Below are 15,530 nucleotides of genomic sequence, written 5' to 3' on the forward strand. Positions count from 1 at the left end.
CAGGAATGAGGGCAGCCTTCAGGTTCCTCTCCTCCAAGCTCCAAGCCCCAGGTCTTTCAGCCTGTCCTCACAGGCAGATGTTCACTGCAGCAGCTTGGTGCACTGGGCTGGACTTTTTCAAGCAGTTCCCTGAGGTCCTTCTTGAACTGAGGGACCCAGGACTGGACACAATATTCCAGACATGGCCTCACCAAGGCACTAACCACACCCCACAAGGGTACATTGCTGGCTTATTGTCATCCTCTGTCCAGCAGGACCCCCCAGGTCCCTTTCCCTTATGCAGCTCTCCAACAGATCAGTGCCCAACCTGTACTGCTCCTTGGGGTTAGCAATTAATATTCAAGGTAAAGCATATGGGCCATGTAATCAGGGTAATTCTGTCACCCCTCAATGAGTTTTGGCCTACATTCTATGGGAAGAACACATCTTGGGGGAGAGAAGCAGAAAGCAAACAACAGAGGTCCTATCACATATGTGTTGCCCATATCTTCAATGGGACAGCTCCCATGTGTGAAACAAGGAGGCAGGAATTTGCCATAGGCCACCAAAAGTATGCAATGGGTATTTAAAATCAAACATGTCTTCTGCATGGCCTGATCCTGCTGCCACTGCCTTCAGGAGGGCTGAGTCAGGCACTTATCTTCACTGCCACGTAACTTCTCTGTCACCCTGTACTCAGTGCTGGTGAGGCCACACCTACAGTGCTGAGGTCAGTTTTGGGGCCCTCACTCCAAGAAAGGCATTGAGGTGCTGCAGCAGGTCCAGAGAAAGGCAGCAAAGCTGGTGAAGGGTCTGGAGAACAGGGCTGGGGAGGAGCAGCTGAGGGAATTGGGGTTTATTCTGGAGAAGGCTGAGGGGTCATCTTCTCACTCTCTACAGCCCTGAAAGGAGGCTGTAGTGAGGTGGGTGCTGGTCTCTTCTGCCTAGTAACAAGTGATAGACAAGAAGAAATGGCCTCAAGTTCCCCCAGGGTAGTTTTAGGTTGGATATTAGAAGAAACCTTTTGTCTGAAAGAGTTCTCAAAGACTGGATTAATGTGCCCAGAAAGGTTGTTAAATGTCCATCCCTGGAGGTGTTTCGAAGAAGCAGAGATGTGGTGCTGAGGGGCATGCTTTAGCCTCAGCCTTGTCAGAATTAGAGAGTGGTTGGACTCCATGGTCTTGAAGGACCTTTCTATGAATCCTCCTACAGAAATCACCCCTCCAGCCATACTTTGTAAAGCAGCAGTCAAACAATAACCACGTTTTAGAAGTACCTGCAGGAAGGGATGAAATTCTCTTCCTAAAGACAGCTTTCAGCAGATCCATTTAAGTGTAAACGCTGGAGTTAAGAGAAGAACAAAATCAATGACACATTTTCACCTGCCATGGATCTAGGTTTCCTTCACAGTCCCTGCAAGTCAAATAGTCCTGACATGAAAACAAAGCTTATTTTTCCAGAATGTCTTCTCCTTGTTGCTCCCTAACACTTTCTATATAATCCTTTGTCTCAGTAAACCTTAAGTTAGCCTCTGCTCCTCCCTGCTTGTAGTTGTAGCAGAATGAACAGAAAAAGCCCTTCAGCTGCCACTTCAGTCAGTCCCATATCTTGGATAGGTTTTATTTCCATGTTTTAGGGTCAGAACATGCATCCATCAATAACCAGCCCTGGAGAGGCTCTTATGTAAGAAGCTGGAGTTACTCCCATGTAACAAGGCCGTTTTGTGAGCAGGCTGTGAGCTCTGGGGAGGCAAACCCCTGTTGTTAGCATTGCAAGCACAAAGCTCTCATAACCTGAGCCTGCTTTGCTGGGCTTTGCTAAGCAGAAATCCAGGCTGGGCAAAGACTGGCTAGAGAGCAGCCTGGAGGAGAAGGCCTTGGGGGTGCCAGTTGGTGTCAAACTGCCCAGGAGCCAGCACTGGTCGCTGGCAGCCCAGAGCCAGCTGTGTGCTGGATGCAGCCAAAGCAGGGAGAGCAGCAGCACGGGGAGGGGATTCTGCCCTTCTGCTCTGCTCAAGCCTCACCTGCAGCACTGCCTCCAGTTCTGGAGCCCACAGAGGGACGTGGAGCTGCTGGGTCCAGAGGAGGCCACAAGGATGATCACAGGGTGGAGAACCTCCCTTATGGGCACAGACTGGGAGAGCTGGGGAAGAGAAGGCTCCAGGGAGACCTTACAGAAGCCTTCCAGTGCCTGAAAGGGGCTACAAGAAAGCTGAAGAGGGACTTTTTACAAGGGCTTGTAGTGATAAAATGAGAGGGAACTGATTGAGGCTTGAGGAGGGCAGACTGAGACTGGAGATTAGGAAGACATTTTTTACGAAGAGGGTGATGAGACATTGGTACAGGTTGCACAGAGAAGTTGTGGATGTTCCCTCCCTAGACATGTTCAAGGCCAGGGTGGATGAGGCTTTGAGTAACCTGAGCTAGTGGGAGGTGTCTCTACCTGTGTCAGGGGGGTTGGAACTGGATGATCTTTAAGGTCCCTTCCAGCCTAAGCCATTCTCTGCATCTATGAAGCCTGGCAGCAGAAGCTGCTGAAGCAGGTGAAAGGCCTTGCCCTCAGTTGCTGCAACAGGCAGCATCTGTTAATAAGCACACACAGCTGAGGAGCTGCTTCGCTCCCTTCTAGACAGAGCAGCTATACAGGCTGGAGTGCAAGCACAGTCCCCAAAGACTTGCGTGGAGTGACTAATTACTTAGCTGCTTAGAAGTGGGCAGGGAAGCAGAACATGTTTGTGATTCCAAGGACATAAAAGGAGCACATGGTTATTTTCCATGGGAATCCTCAGGAACAGTGATGCAAGCGTCTCGGAGCATGGCTGGCTAAGGTCCTGCTCTGCAAGGACCACTCAGCTCTCCTCCCAGCTCCTTCACTGTGTGCTGTGACTTATTGCTGGCAAGGCTGTGCAGAGGTGGATGGGGTTAACCATGAACTTGCTTTGCCTCCAGTTCTCCACCTCCGAGTCCTTCCAAGACACTCGAAAGCCATGTGCCTAGCTGGAGTTGTTGTGAGGACACTGACACAAGGGCAAATATCTGCCTGGAGACCAGAGTGGACTACAGCCCTTTGAAATTAAGTGTTGTTGAGCATCCGTACGGATTGGTGCCATAGAATAATGGAATTCCAATAACGGATTGGAAAAGACTTCTAAGATCACCAAGTCCAATCATCAACCTAAGACCACTGTGGCCATTGAACCTAGTCCCAGAGTGCCACGTTCACACATTTCTTGAACACTTTCAGGAATGGAGACTCTACCACCTCCCTGAGCAGCCTGTTCCAGCCCCTGACCACTCCTGTCCAAAAGAAATTTTTCCTCATCCTCAACCTAAACCTCCTTTGGCACAACTTCAGGCCATTTCCTCTCATTGTATCACCTGGTACTGGGGAGAAGAGACCAATTCCCACCTGGCTCAAACATCCTTTCAAGGAATTGTGGAGAGCCAGATCTTTCCTCAGTCTCCTCCAGACTAATAAACCCCAGTTCCCTCAGCTGCTTCTCACCAGACCTCTTCTCCAGGCCCTTCACCAGTTTTGTTGCCCTTCTCTGGACACACTGCAGCCCTTCAATATCCTTCTTGTAGTGAGTTGCCCAAAACTGAACCCAGTATTTGAGATGTGGCCTCACAAGGGCAGAGTACAGGGGCACCATCACCTCCCTGGTCCTGTTGGCCACACTAGGCTAAGATGCTGTTTGCCTTCTTGGCCACCTGAGCACACTGCTGGCTCACCTTCAGCTGGCTGTCAATCAGCACCCCCAGGCCCTTTTCTGCAGTCACTGAGCAGCCTTGAAGCCTCAGCTGAGGATACACATAATGCTCACTCCACTTGCTTCCCATGCCTGCCACACACCTCTGAAGGCCTGACCCAGCCATGTCCTTATTTCTATGTTTCCAATCACTACCTGTGTGGGTCATTCTGCCACAGCCTGATCTGTGTAAACCCAGAGTTATAACTGCTCAGATAGCAGACTGGGAGCCTTTGCTCACAGCAGGACACTGCATGAGGAAAGCAGGTCAAACCACAGAGACTGGTTTTGTCAAAGCACGTAGTCAAGAGCTCATCCTGTCACCTGCTGAGGTCAGCCAGTGAGCTTAGCAGGAAAGCAGGTCCTGGTGTTCAGAAAGGAGGATGTCCCATTAGCTGGGCTGGAAAGGGAGGAACATCTCTTACTGGTGCATCAGAAAGCAAATAGAACCATAGAATGGGCTGGGTTGGAAAGGACCTCCAATGGTCATCCAGTCTATAGAATCATAGAATTATTAAGGTTGGAAAAGACTTCTGATATCATCTAGTCCAACCAGCAACCCAACACTACCATGTGGCCATCAAAACCTGTGGTAAAGTGCCTCATCTACATGTTCTTTGAACATCTCCATGGATAGTGACTGCCCAACACTTCCCTGGGCAGCCTGTTCCAACCATAGAATCACAGAAATCATAGTGCAACCCCTCTGCACTCAGCAGGGACATCCTCCACTAGATCAGGTTGCCCAGAGCCCTGTCAAGCCTCGCCTTGAATATCTCCAGGGATGGGGCCTCAACGACCTCCTTGGGCAACTTGTTGCAAAGTTCCACCACCCTCATGGTGCAGAACTTGTTTCTCACATCCAGTCTAAATCTTTTTGTTTGCCATTTTGTTTGAAGCTATTTCCTCTCATCATATCACTGCAGTCCCTCTGCAGCCTCCTTGTAGCCCCCTTTAGGTGCTGACAGGCTGCTATTAGGTCTCCCTGGAGCCTTCTCTTCTTCAGGCTGAACAACCCCAGCTTCCTCAGCCTGTGCTCGTAGTAGAGGTGTGCCAGCCCTCACTTAACAGGTTTGAGCCTAATTCAAACTGGGTTGATTTGATTTAGATTGGATATTAGGAAAAATCTCTTTACTGTAAGAGTGGCCAGGCACAGGAACAGGCTGCTCAGGGAGGTGATGGAGTCACCATCCCTGGAGGTGCTCAAGAAACCTTGGACATGGCACTCTAGGGCATAGCTTAATAGCCATGGTGGTCTTAAGTTGATGGTTGCACTTAATGATCTTAAAGGCCTTTTCCAAGCAGAACAGTTCTAATTCTGTGGTATGAAACAACACCCAAGAAAGAAAGGAAAAGGTGTGCAAGGCTCCAAAGTTTTTTTTCCCATATCCATCCACTTCTGTGCTACCTGAACTAGAAACAGACTATTTGGCATCTGTTTGTTCAGCTCCACGAGGCCCTGAAACAGCTGTATCAAAAATGCAGAAACCTCTCAGGGGTGGAAAGGCATATTGAGAGGAGAGCAGCCCATCCCTCATGTCAAAAGTTAGCCAGCTTCAGGACTAATTTGGAGGTTGCCCATTGATCTGTGACACTGGCAAAGGTCATGCAGACTTACTTTTTGATTTGATGGGCCAGGGCATGCTTTTGAGCCAGGAACACACAGGAACAAAGCAGTGCTGGGGAACCAAGGGTGATAGGTGAAGGGTTTGTAGCAGTTTTTCCTTCCAAGCATTCAGCAAAAAAAGGTATGAGGGAAGTTCAAGCACCAGCTGTGCGCCCATCTCCTGCTGAGCCCATGCCAGGGACTCAGCTGTAGTGGGATTAGCAAAAGAAGGATAATCCTGCATCACTACATCTGAAGGAATCACCCTCACCAATGTTACTGCCTCACTAAACTTGCTAATGCCACTCTATCAGCAGAGTGAAATTGGTGGGGGGGGAGGTCGAAGGGCTGAGCTGGAGATCAGAGAGCATTTTCCTGCTCTCTGCACCGCAAAGACAATGTGTCATGTGCTTGTGAGATTGAAGTTTAGGTTTGCTATCATCCCTTGATATCAAAAGGAAGTTATGTACACAAAGGAAACACCAAAGCCTCATGTCAGGAGGGCTATAAATCACATACTGCTGAATATTAAAAGGGCAGCAGAGTGCCCAGTAGGAAAGCAAGGCTTCTGAAATGCCCCCTTTGCCTCACAATCCCCTCACTTCTTGCATTTATTTTGGAAGGGAGCAAAGGAGAGCACATGATTTTGTGAATACAGCTACCAATGAAACCAAGATTGCCCCATCCATGTCTCCTAGTGACTGCATGGATGCACTGATCAATGCCTGCCCGGTCACTGGGGCATTGCAGTTGCCCAGCTGGATCCCATGGTGTCCAGAAAAGGCTGAGCTCTGGCTCCACCTCTGCTTTTAGCTGCAAGCACTGAGCTGCCCTTCTAAACAGAGTGGTGAGCACTGGGTTATTTTTGAGATCTCGGCTTTCCTCCATTCCTCTTTTTCCCTTCTTCCCCTTGGCCACCAGCCCCAGCCCCTCACAGCAGCACAGGGACACAGGCACACAGGAGAGAAGAGATCTGTTGCCTGCTAAAATGCAGGGATGCAAAGCCCAGGAAATAGTCAGCTCTCAGCACAGCAGCCCATCTGGTCCTGAGTCTCCCTTTCTACTTCTCTGCTTTGGTCTTACCACCCTTCAAAAGGACATTCTGGGAAGACTGCAAGGAGCCCTCCACTTCCTTTCCCCCATGACAAGAGCCTGAAACCCTCCTGACAATTCTCCAAACCGCTTGCTGAAATCCCACTCCTGCTGAAGAAAAAAAAACCCAACTCCAAACCACCACCCCTTTGGTATTTCCAAACAGTGTGACCTCCCAGGAGGTGTCAGCTCTGAAAGCTTTCAAGCTGAGTGCAAATGCTGCAGCTTGCTTCTTAAATTCTAAGCGATTACACTGAGGGAAAAGTGGGATGTAATCATTGCTTTGAAAATATGATTGCTGCCCAAAAGAATGATCGGGGAGGGGGCAATTGTCTGGAGGATGGCATGATTCAGGACTGCTGACTTCCACTCCTCACTCACTGAGTGTCACCAAGTGAGTCAATGGGAAAGTCGTTGAAACTAGCACAGTCACCAAGGTACTGACATTCATCTTTAGGGTCTGAAGTCAATTGCATGGAGGATTTCAGCTCTTGTAAAACCAAGAGTGGGTAAAGGTAGGAGGCTACATTGTAAGCCTGTAGTAAATTCCATCCTAAACCTTGCTGCTACAAGTCCCAGTGCTTCTCACCCCTAATAACTGCGTTGAGGTAAGTCCATTTTCAGTCCAGGCAGAAACAAGGTCTATACACACCGGTACAGACTGAGCTGACCTGCTGGAGAGCAGCTGTGAGAAAAAGGACCTGGGAGTCCTAGTGGACAACAGGCTGACCAGGAGCCAACAACGTACCCTGATGGCAAGCAAGCCAATGGCATCCTGGAGTGCATTGAGAGCATAGCCAGCAGGTCAGGGGAGGTTCTCCTATCCTCTGTTCTCTCCACTGGTGAGGCCTTATCTGGAATACTGTGTCCCGTTCTGGGCTCCCCAGTTCAGAAAGGACAAGGAACTACTGGAGAGAGTCCAGCAGAGAGCCACTAAGATGCTGAGGGGACTGGAGGAGACTGGGGGGAGAACCTCATTAATGCTGATCAATAGCTAAAGGGTGAGTGTCAGGAGGATGGAGCCAGACTGTTCTCAGCAGTATCCAGCAACAGGAGAAAGGACATTGCACAGGGAGCTGCCCGGGAAGGTGGTTGAGTCACAAACCCTGGATGTGTTTAAGGGTCTTTTGAATGTGGTGCTTAGGGCTGTGGTTTAAGGTGAATCTTGTAGAGTAGGATTATAGGTTGGACTTGGTGATCCTGAGGGGCTTTGCCGACCTGGATGTTTCTGTGATTCTGTGCACACAAACTGGAACACAGGAGGTTCCACACAAACATAAGGTAAAACTCCACTTTGAGGACAGGTGAGCCCTGGAACAGGCTGTCCAGAGAGGCTGTGGAGTCTCCTTCTTTGGAGGCATTCCAAACCTGCCGGGACGTGTTCCTTTGTGGTTTGCTCTGGGTTATCCTGCTCTAGCGGGGGGGGGGTTGGACTAGATGAAGTTCAGAGGCCCCTTCCAGCTCTTCCCATTCTGTCATTCTGTGATTCCAGGCTCTCTGCAACAGCTAAAGTATTACTCTGCAAGATAACCACTCCTCCTTTTGAACATAAAAGGCAGCACAGTCACAGCGTGCATGTCGTTAGCATGCAGAAGCTGCTGCCTTGACACTCTGCCACCGATGGCTAATTAATTCTAGGTACCTTCACAACGGCATCGGGGCGAAGCGCTGTTCAGCGTGTAAGGAGAAGCTCTGTGTACAAACAGCACGATGCACAAACACAAATCACACCTCTGAGAGCCTTCTCATTCAGAAAAGTCAGTCAGCTTGAAAGCACTGCTTGCAAGGAGCGCCGCGGTGACCTGAATATCAGGAAAATTCAGTGTTTGTGTGTATGAAAGCAGCAGCAAGAGGGCTGTGCAGTGAGAGAAACCATTCAGAGAATAGACAGCCTGGCAGCTTCCAAATTAGCAGGACAAGGAAAGCAGAGAGCAAATGTGAGATCTCAGAAACGACTCAAGAAACTAGCCTGGGTAGAAGTGCAGCCTTCCAAGCTTCAGACACATTTTCTCCTCATCACTGGGGCAAATACCCACATCCACATAAAGTACATCAAAGTCCACCCGGATCATACAGCCAGGCTCTCAAGCATTAATCAGACAGTGACTAACACTCAGTTCTCCTCAGCAGCATAGGCATTCAAGTGGCCTTTTAATTACATGATTGCACCCTGGGTGTTCCATGTGGCCATAATTCTCCTCACATTCTGTTTCTTTACTAGACAACTGCTGTGCTCCACAATTCATATGCACCAATGCTGCTGCTGACCACAGATTTTCAGCATGAAAGATTTTGGGGCCCTCGCTACAGGAACGATATTGAGGTACTGCAGTGAGTCCAGTGAATGGGAAGGAAGCTGGCGAAGGGTCTGAAGAACAGGGCTGGTGAGGAGCAGCTGAGGGAACTGGGGGTGTTTAGTCTGGAGGCCGACAGGAGACATTCTTGCTCTATAGCTCCCTGAAAGGAAGCTGAAGTGAGGCGGAGGTTGCTCTCTTCTCCCAAGAAAGAAGGGATAGGACAAGAGGAAACGGCCCCAAGTTGCACCAGGTGAGGTTTAGGTTGGCTATCACAAGAAACTTTTTCAACAAAAGGGTTCTCAAAGCCTGGCACAGGCTCCACAGGGAGGTAGCTGAATCTCCATACCTGGAGATGTTTCAAAGAGACAGAGATGTGGTGCTCAGGGACGTAACTTAGCACCAGCCTTGGTAGAGGTAGAGAACAGTTGGACTTCATCTTAAAGGTCTTTTCCAACTCTATGATTCTGTGAATTTAGGAGTGTCAGACATCTGTGCAATCACAGCATTGCTTTGGGGGGTGGGAGGGAATCACAGGGTGGGTGGAAGTGCATCGAATCATTACATCTGGTCTTTTATGGTACAGCAGCTGAAGACATCCCAAGTTGGGACTGCTTACTCCTGCCTTGACACTTCCTTTTGCTGCCAGCTCAGCTTTGCCAAGATGTTCATCATGCCAGTCTCTGCAAGCTGGATCCTTGCATATCTTTCCAAAATAAATAAGTATTGGGGGGTATTATTAGCTGGGACCATCTGAGCAGTGTGCTCCTCAGTGGGGACACACCCGAGGGGGACACGCAGTCAAAGGGGAATGAATTGGTGGAAAGGTGGTGGGAGGGTGGCAACATTGGCACCCCAGGGAGCCACAGGCTGCCAAGGGGAGTGAAGCACACACATTATCTGGTGTTTGGCTCAACCTCTAGCAATGACAAGTGTGTTACTACAACATGGTAATGCCACCAGAGTTGCAGAGTGTGGTACTACATCCAAACGAACATGCTCTTTCTCCCTGGGGGTAACCTCCCATAAAGAAGACCTCAAAGCTGTCATCAGCTTTTGCCTCCATCACATTACAAGCCGTCCACAGATTTTTTTCCCTCCAATCTCCCACTTGTGTTTTGAAAAGGCAATTTTTAGCACTTATAAAGCAAAACCTAACAGAGTAGAAACACAATTTCCACCCCAAAATCTGAAGGTCCCTTCAAGACTAAATCCCATAGACTAGGCTTGAAAGATAAATCACTAATGGCTTCCTCAGGAACTGCAGCCGCACAGGGCCTGAATATCCCTACACAGCAAGGGCAGAGAAGGGACATTGCCCCACATGCAATGGCAGAGATGCTGCAGCTGAGGAGCCTGCAGAGGCCGGAAGGGCCTGCGCGGGACAAACACATTTCACAGTATCACAGTATCACAGTATCACAGTATCAACAAGGTTGGAAGAGACCTCACAGATCCTCAAGTCCAACCCTTTACCACAGAGCTCAAGGCTAGACCATGGCACTAAGTGCCACGTCCAGTCCTGCCTTGAACAGCTCCAGGGACGGGGACTCCACCACCTCCCCGGGCAGCCCATTCCAGTGCCCAATGACTCTCTCACCTCGAGCCTAAATCTCCCTTGGCGCAGCCTGAGGCTGTGTCCTCTCGTTCTGGTGCTGGCCACCTGAGAGAAGAGAGCAACCTCCTCCTGGCCACAACCACCCCTCAGGTAGTTGTAGACAGCAATAAGGTCACCCCTGAGCCTCCTCTTCTCCAGGCTAACCAATCCCAGCTCCCTCAGCCTCTCCTCGTAGGGCTGTGCTCAAGGCCTCTCCCCAGCCTCGTCGCCCTTCTCTGGACATGCTCAAGCATCTCAATGTCCCTCCTAAACTGGGGGGCCCAGAACTGAACACAGTACTCAAGGTGAGGTCTAACCAGTGCAGAGTACAGGGGCAGAATGACCTCCCTGCTCCTGCTGACCACACCATTCCTGATGCAGGCCAGGATGCCACTGGCTCTCTTGGCCACCTGGGCACACTGCTGGCTCATGTTCAGGAGGGTATCGATCAGCACCCCCAGATCCCTCTCTGTTTGGCTGCTCTCCAGCCACTCCAACCCCGATTTCTTTTCCTCTGCCTGGTCACTGAGGACCTCATGGAGCAAAACCTGCTAGTTACTCAACTTCACGGGCCAAAGTCTATTTTCAAAAGTTGGGTCTCATCACATCCTCCTCCACGAACCAAGCAAGTGTCCAGGGCAGGAGAAGTCAGTGTGATGTCGTGAGGTGCTTACACTGTTTGTTGTAGCACAAAAATCCCCAACATTTAAAGTGACCTACCAAGAATGCTGCGTGATGTGACCAGCACACCTGTGCTCACTTCATAGTGTTGCTGAGCATGGCTCCAAGGGTTGATCTGAGCTCTTGCAGAGGCCAAGATGGAGCAAGAAAGAACAGAAGTGCGCTGGGAAGCTTCCCAGCTGCGTCGGCAGAGGAACCACATCACCTCCAGACGCGGCTCCGTGGGGACAGCTGTGGGCTTCACATGGAAGCTCTTCCTGTCTCCACAGGCCGCTAAACACAGGCGTTGCCGCGATCACCTACAGGCCCGCCAGACCTTCCTGAGGGCCCTGTCAGCCACGGCAAGCAGCTGCATCCAGCTCGCCTGGGCTGGGGCCGAGCTTGGCTGCCTTGGGCTGAGCCCAGACGAGCTTGGCAAGGGCCAGACTGAGGGGAGCTGGGCCTGGCGGGTCGGAGATGGGCTAGATCCCGCTGAGCTGGGCCTTACTAGGCCAGGCTGAACGGCACTGAGCGCGGCTGAGGCTGAACCCAGACGAGACAAGCCGAGGTGAGGCCCGATGTGGGCAAAGCCGACCCGGGCCGAGCCGAGCGGCAACGGGCGGGGCAAGGGGGCTGCGGCGCGGGGGGCGGTGCCGGCGGGCGGAGGCGAGCGAGGCGGCGACGGCCGCACCCCGGGCGCTGCGCCGCGGGGGCTCGGTGGGCCGGACTGGGGCGGGCCGTGCCGCCGCGGGGGAGGCGCCACTGGCAGTCGCGTCTCCTCCTTCCTCGGCACTGCCGCCGCGACTCCCCTTCTGCCCGGGTCCGGCGCTGCCCTACCCGCTCCCGGCGGTCGCGGCCGTTCGGCAGCGCCGCCGCTTCCTGCCGGGGCTTAACCCCAACCTCCCTTCCCCTCTCCGCCGCTCCCCGCGGCGCCCCGCCATGGCGTGAGCGCGGCCATGGGGCTGGCCCGGCGCCGCCGCCTGCCCCCGGGCGCTGCGTCGCTCTCCCGGGCCCGGACCCCGCGCCGCCGCCGCGCCCCGCCGCGCCCCCCGCGGCGCGCTGACCGCCGCCTCTCCTCCTCCTTCGCCCCCGGCCGCCGCCGCCACCACCCGGCGACGAGCCTGGCCGTAGCCCTCCCTCCTCCGCCCCTTCCCTCCTCCCACCTCCGCCGCCGCCGCCCGCGCTCCCGCGCCGTCGGGCCCGGCGCGGCCGCCAGCCCCGGCCCGCCGCGGCGCGGCCTCCCCGCCATGTGAAGCGCAGGAAGATGCGGAGGCGCAGCCCGGCCGCCCGCGGCGAGGGATGAGCCTAGACGGGGAGAAGATGACCGAGGAAGCCTACCCTGACGAGTGAGCGGGGCCGGGCGGGAGGGCGGGGGGCACCCTTTGTTGCCCCAGCGGGAGCCGGTGCAGATCCCTCACGGCCCCCCCACACCCCGCCCCCAGACACACATGCAGACCGCGGGCGGACAGAGGGACACGGACACGGACACGCGCGTCCGGGTGCGCGCTGCCCGCCCGCGCATCCGCCATTTCGTGCCCCCCCCGCCCCGGCCGTCCTCATTTGCATACCGCCTTTTCATTCATAAAAACCCCCGGGACCCGCGGGGACGCCGGGGTGCGGGGACTGGGGCGCGGGGGAGCATTCTCGGACACCCTTCGTAGCCACCACCTCTCTCCGCCCCGCCTCGGCTGGGGAGCCTTGGGCGGGGGGGTGGGGGTTGGAGGTTGCGGGGCTCCCGGTGGGGCCAGTCTGCGGCGGGAGAGCGGGGGGCGGCGCGGAGGTGCGCTGCCCTTCCCCCGCCCCGCAGCCCTGAGGTTGGGGGGGTGGAATGGAGAAGCGGAGCGAAGCGGGATGGGGGACGGACACGACACGACAACGTCGCGGATCCCCGCCCCAGCCGCCGCCGTTTTGTGAATAGGAGGGCGGCCGCCGCCGCCGTCACATGACGCCGCATTCATAAACCCGGGCACCGGCGGCCTCCCCATTCACCGCCACCCACCCTGCCCAGCCCCGTACCTATCCCCGGCATGGGGGGAGCTGCGGGTGTCTGCTGCACTGTTCCCCCTCCCCGTAGAACCAAACCGCAGCTTAGGAGCACTCTTCCAGCATTCCCCCAAACAAACCCCTGCGACAGGCCGCACCGAGGCGTTCAAAATGCCTGACAGCGCTGGTTTCCCTTTTATAGAGTGCCCTTATTTTGCTTCATCAGGATAAAACTTTAAAGGATATTGCAGTGGGATGGCAGGAAAGGCTTTTTTATAAGCCCTGCTGGCTCAAACGTCGTTCCTGGCTATCTCTTTCTGGGTTTTTGACAGTCAAGAGAAATGAGTCACTTGCGTGCAGGACTGGTTTGGTGCCAAGCGCCATAGGATGTACTGCGTTTTAAAATGACTTCTCTCAGGGCTTATAAAAACAGGGCTTGAAGTTGTGCAACTTTTCGGCTTGGTTTTTGAGTTTGAAACAAAGCAAAAAAAAGCCCAACCAAGAGTCATAATTGGCAGCGTGTGCTGCCTTTACACCTCTGTAACGTCGAACTCGTTGGAAGGTGATTTCCTTTAGTCTCTCGAATGGCTCCAGTAAATGGCATTTGCCTGCAGGTCATGTGCTGAGGGGTTGTTATTTTGGTGCTTCATGATGAAGAGGAGACTGTAGGTGCATGTTTATGGCTGGCTTCCGAAATGGTGACTGTTCCAGAAGTCGGCAGGGTTCTTCCAGTAAAAAAAATCAACGAGTCGGGTTTCTCTCGTGCAGGTTGCCGTCGCTTAGCAGGCTGGGAAGATGTGCTCGACTCATTTCCAACAGCAACCTGCTGGTTCCTGATTTTGTGGAGTTGAGATTTTGGGGTTTGTTTCTCAGCTTGGACAAGAGGAGGGGAGGTGGGTCCCTGTCTCCAGGTTTGGTTGCTCAAGGCCAAACCTGACCCAGTTGATGCTGCTTTGGAAGCGTTTTTCCTGCAAAGCTCAGTGTGGAGATGTGTGTCAGTGTAAAACAGTGACTGCCTGGCTCTGGTGGTTGGGGGTTTTTTCTTCGTTGTAGGCTGGAGTTTGTTTTGGAGTAAATTGTTCTTCCATATGCCACTATCATTCCATACACAGGAATGCCTTGGCTAATGGGTTTCATATGCCTTCTACCTGGGCAAGGCAGGGAGGCTTGTGAATCATGCTGCCTCTCCTGGTAAACCAGGACAACCCAGCAGCATAATGCTTGAGTCCACAGGAGATGGGGAGCGTTGGTAGCCACAGAGTGCGTTAGTGGCTTCTGGGAGCTGCTACCCAACCTGCTTCCCAGGCCGGTGTTAGCTATTTTCATGTCTGGTAGATGCGTTGGCTTTCAAGGTGAAAGATGCTCCGTGGGTCTTTGCCCCGATGCACATCCAGGACTGCTGTTTTGGAGGCTGTAGCTGAGTCTCCTGGTGGTATGCTGCAGGTCTTTGCCTCGCAGGGCACGGTGAGGTGGTTTAGGTAAGCCATGGTTCCCTCGGTAAACTCTTCCCTTCCAGCCTCGCATTGATTGATAGCGTTGCTGTAGCCGGTGACTCATGGGTTGTTTTTCGTTTTGGTGCTGGGTGAAGTGATTTAATTTTTTTTAATTCTTTTTATTTTTTTCCCCCAATATATATGGTGTTAAAGGAAAGGAGGACAGGCTCTGCTGATGAGTTTTCTCAAGCTGGCAGAACAATGGTAGCATAGCGTGCTATTTGCCCTAGATATCTGGCTTTAATTTGCATAGCTATTCTCATTTCACTGAGTGCACTGTGAGCAAATGTTAACAGCCAGATTACCACCCCCCCCCCCCCAAAAAAAAAAAAACAACACCCCCAAACCAAACGCTGTCAGGACACATTTTAAAATAACCACCATCGAGTGAATTATGAGGGGGTTCAAAATCTTACCGGCTTGTTCTAAAGGAATTTCTAAAACCGAGGGGGGGTGAGAGGGGGAAATGGGGCTTAGGATGCTGGCAACACATTGGTCCCTTCATGACTGCACCATTTCAGATCGATACTTAGAGGTCAATTTGTCATTGAGAAGTGAGTGCCTCTTTCTGCATCTCAGCCTTTATTTCTGCTTCCCTCCTAGCCCCTTCACCGCGGCGCTTCTCCTTGGCACGTTGCAAGGCAGGGGGAGGTGGGGGTTGCCCGGTAATACACCGGAGGAGCCGCGCAGCTGCAGCGTGGGGTGTGAAGTGGTGGGAGAGTTTGGGGCAGCGCTGCCTGCACCTTTGAGAGGAGTAGCTGCCTGCTGCAAATCGTGACCCTCTCTGCCAGCCGTCAGCTCCCAGTTGGGCTGCTGGCGTCTTTCCATTTGTAAGTAGGAGGATGGAGCTGAACCCTTGAAGCGATTCGGTTATGCCCGGGGGCTGCCTGCTGCTCGTTCCGATGCACCGTTCCAAGAAAGTCACAGGAAGTAATTAAATGGAAAGGGTCAGGGAACGAGGAAGTGTTGGTCCGCAGCCCTTAGCTGCTTGGGATGCAGCCGGGAGGCCATGCCCGAGGCGGGCGGCGGCTGCGGACCTGGGGTGTCTCCCATCTCCCGGGGTGTCCCCACATCGCTC

The 15,530-nt window shown here is 53.1% G+C and overlaps 1 protein-coding gene across 1 annotated transcript in view; it reads left to right on the plus strand.

Moving 5' to 3' along the window:
• The first annotated feature begins 12,036 nt into the window (after positions 1–12,036).
• The window catches only part of SPRED2 (sprouty related EVH1 domain containing 2), a 99,589-nt gene continuing 96,095 nt past the window's right edge, over positions 12,037–15,530 (plus strand). Inside the window, exon 1 of the mRNA XM_064146217.1 lies at positions 12,037–12,322. Within this exon, the coding sequence (XP_064002287.1) occupies positions 12,276–12,322 (47 nt within the window). The 5' untranslated portion in view covers positions 12,037–12,275. The remainder of the gene's footprint in view (positions 12,323–15,530) is intronic.

Source organism: Pogoniulus pusillus, chromosome 7, assembly GCF_015220805.1.
Source record: "Pogoniulus pusillus isolate bPogPus1 chromosome 7, bPogPus1.pri, whole genome shotgun sequence".
NCBI classification, from domain to species: Eukaryota; Metazoa; Chordata; class Aves; order Piciformes; family Lybiidae; genus Pogoniulus; species Pogoniulus pusillus.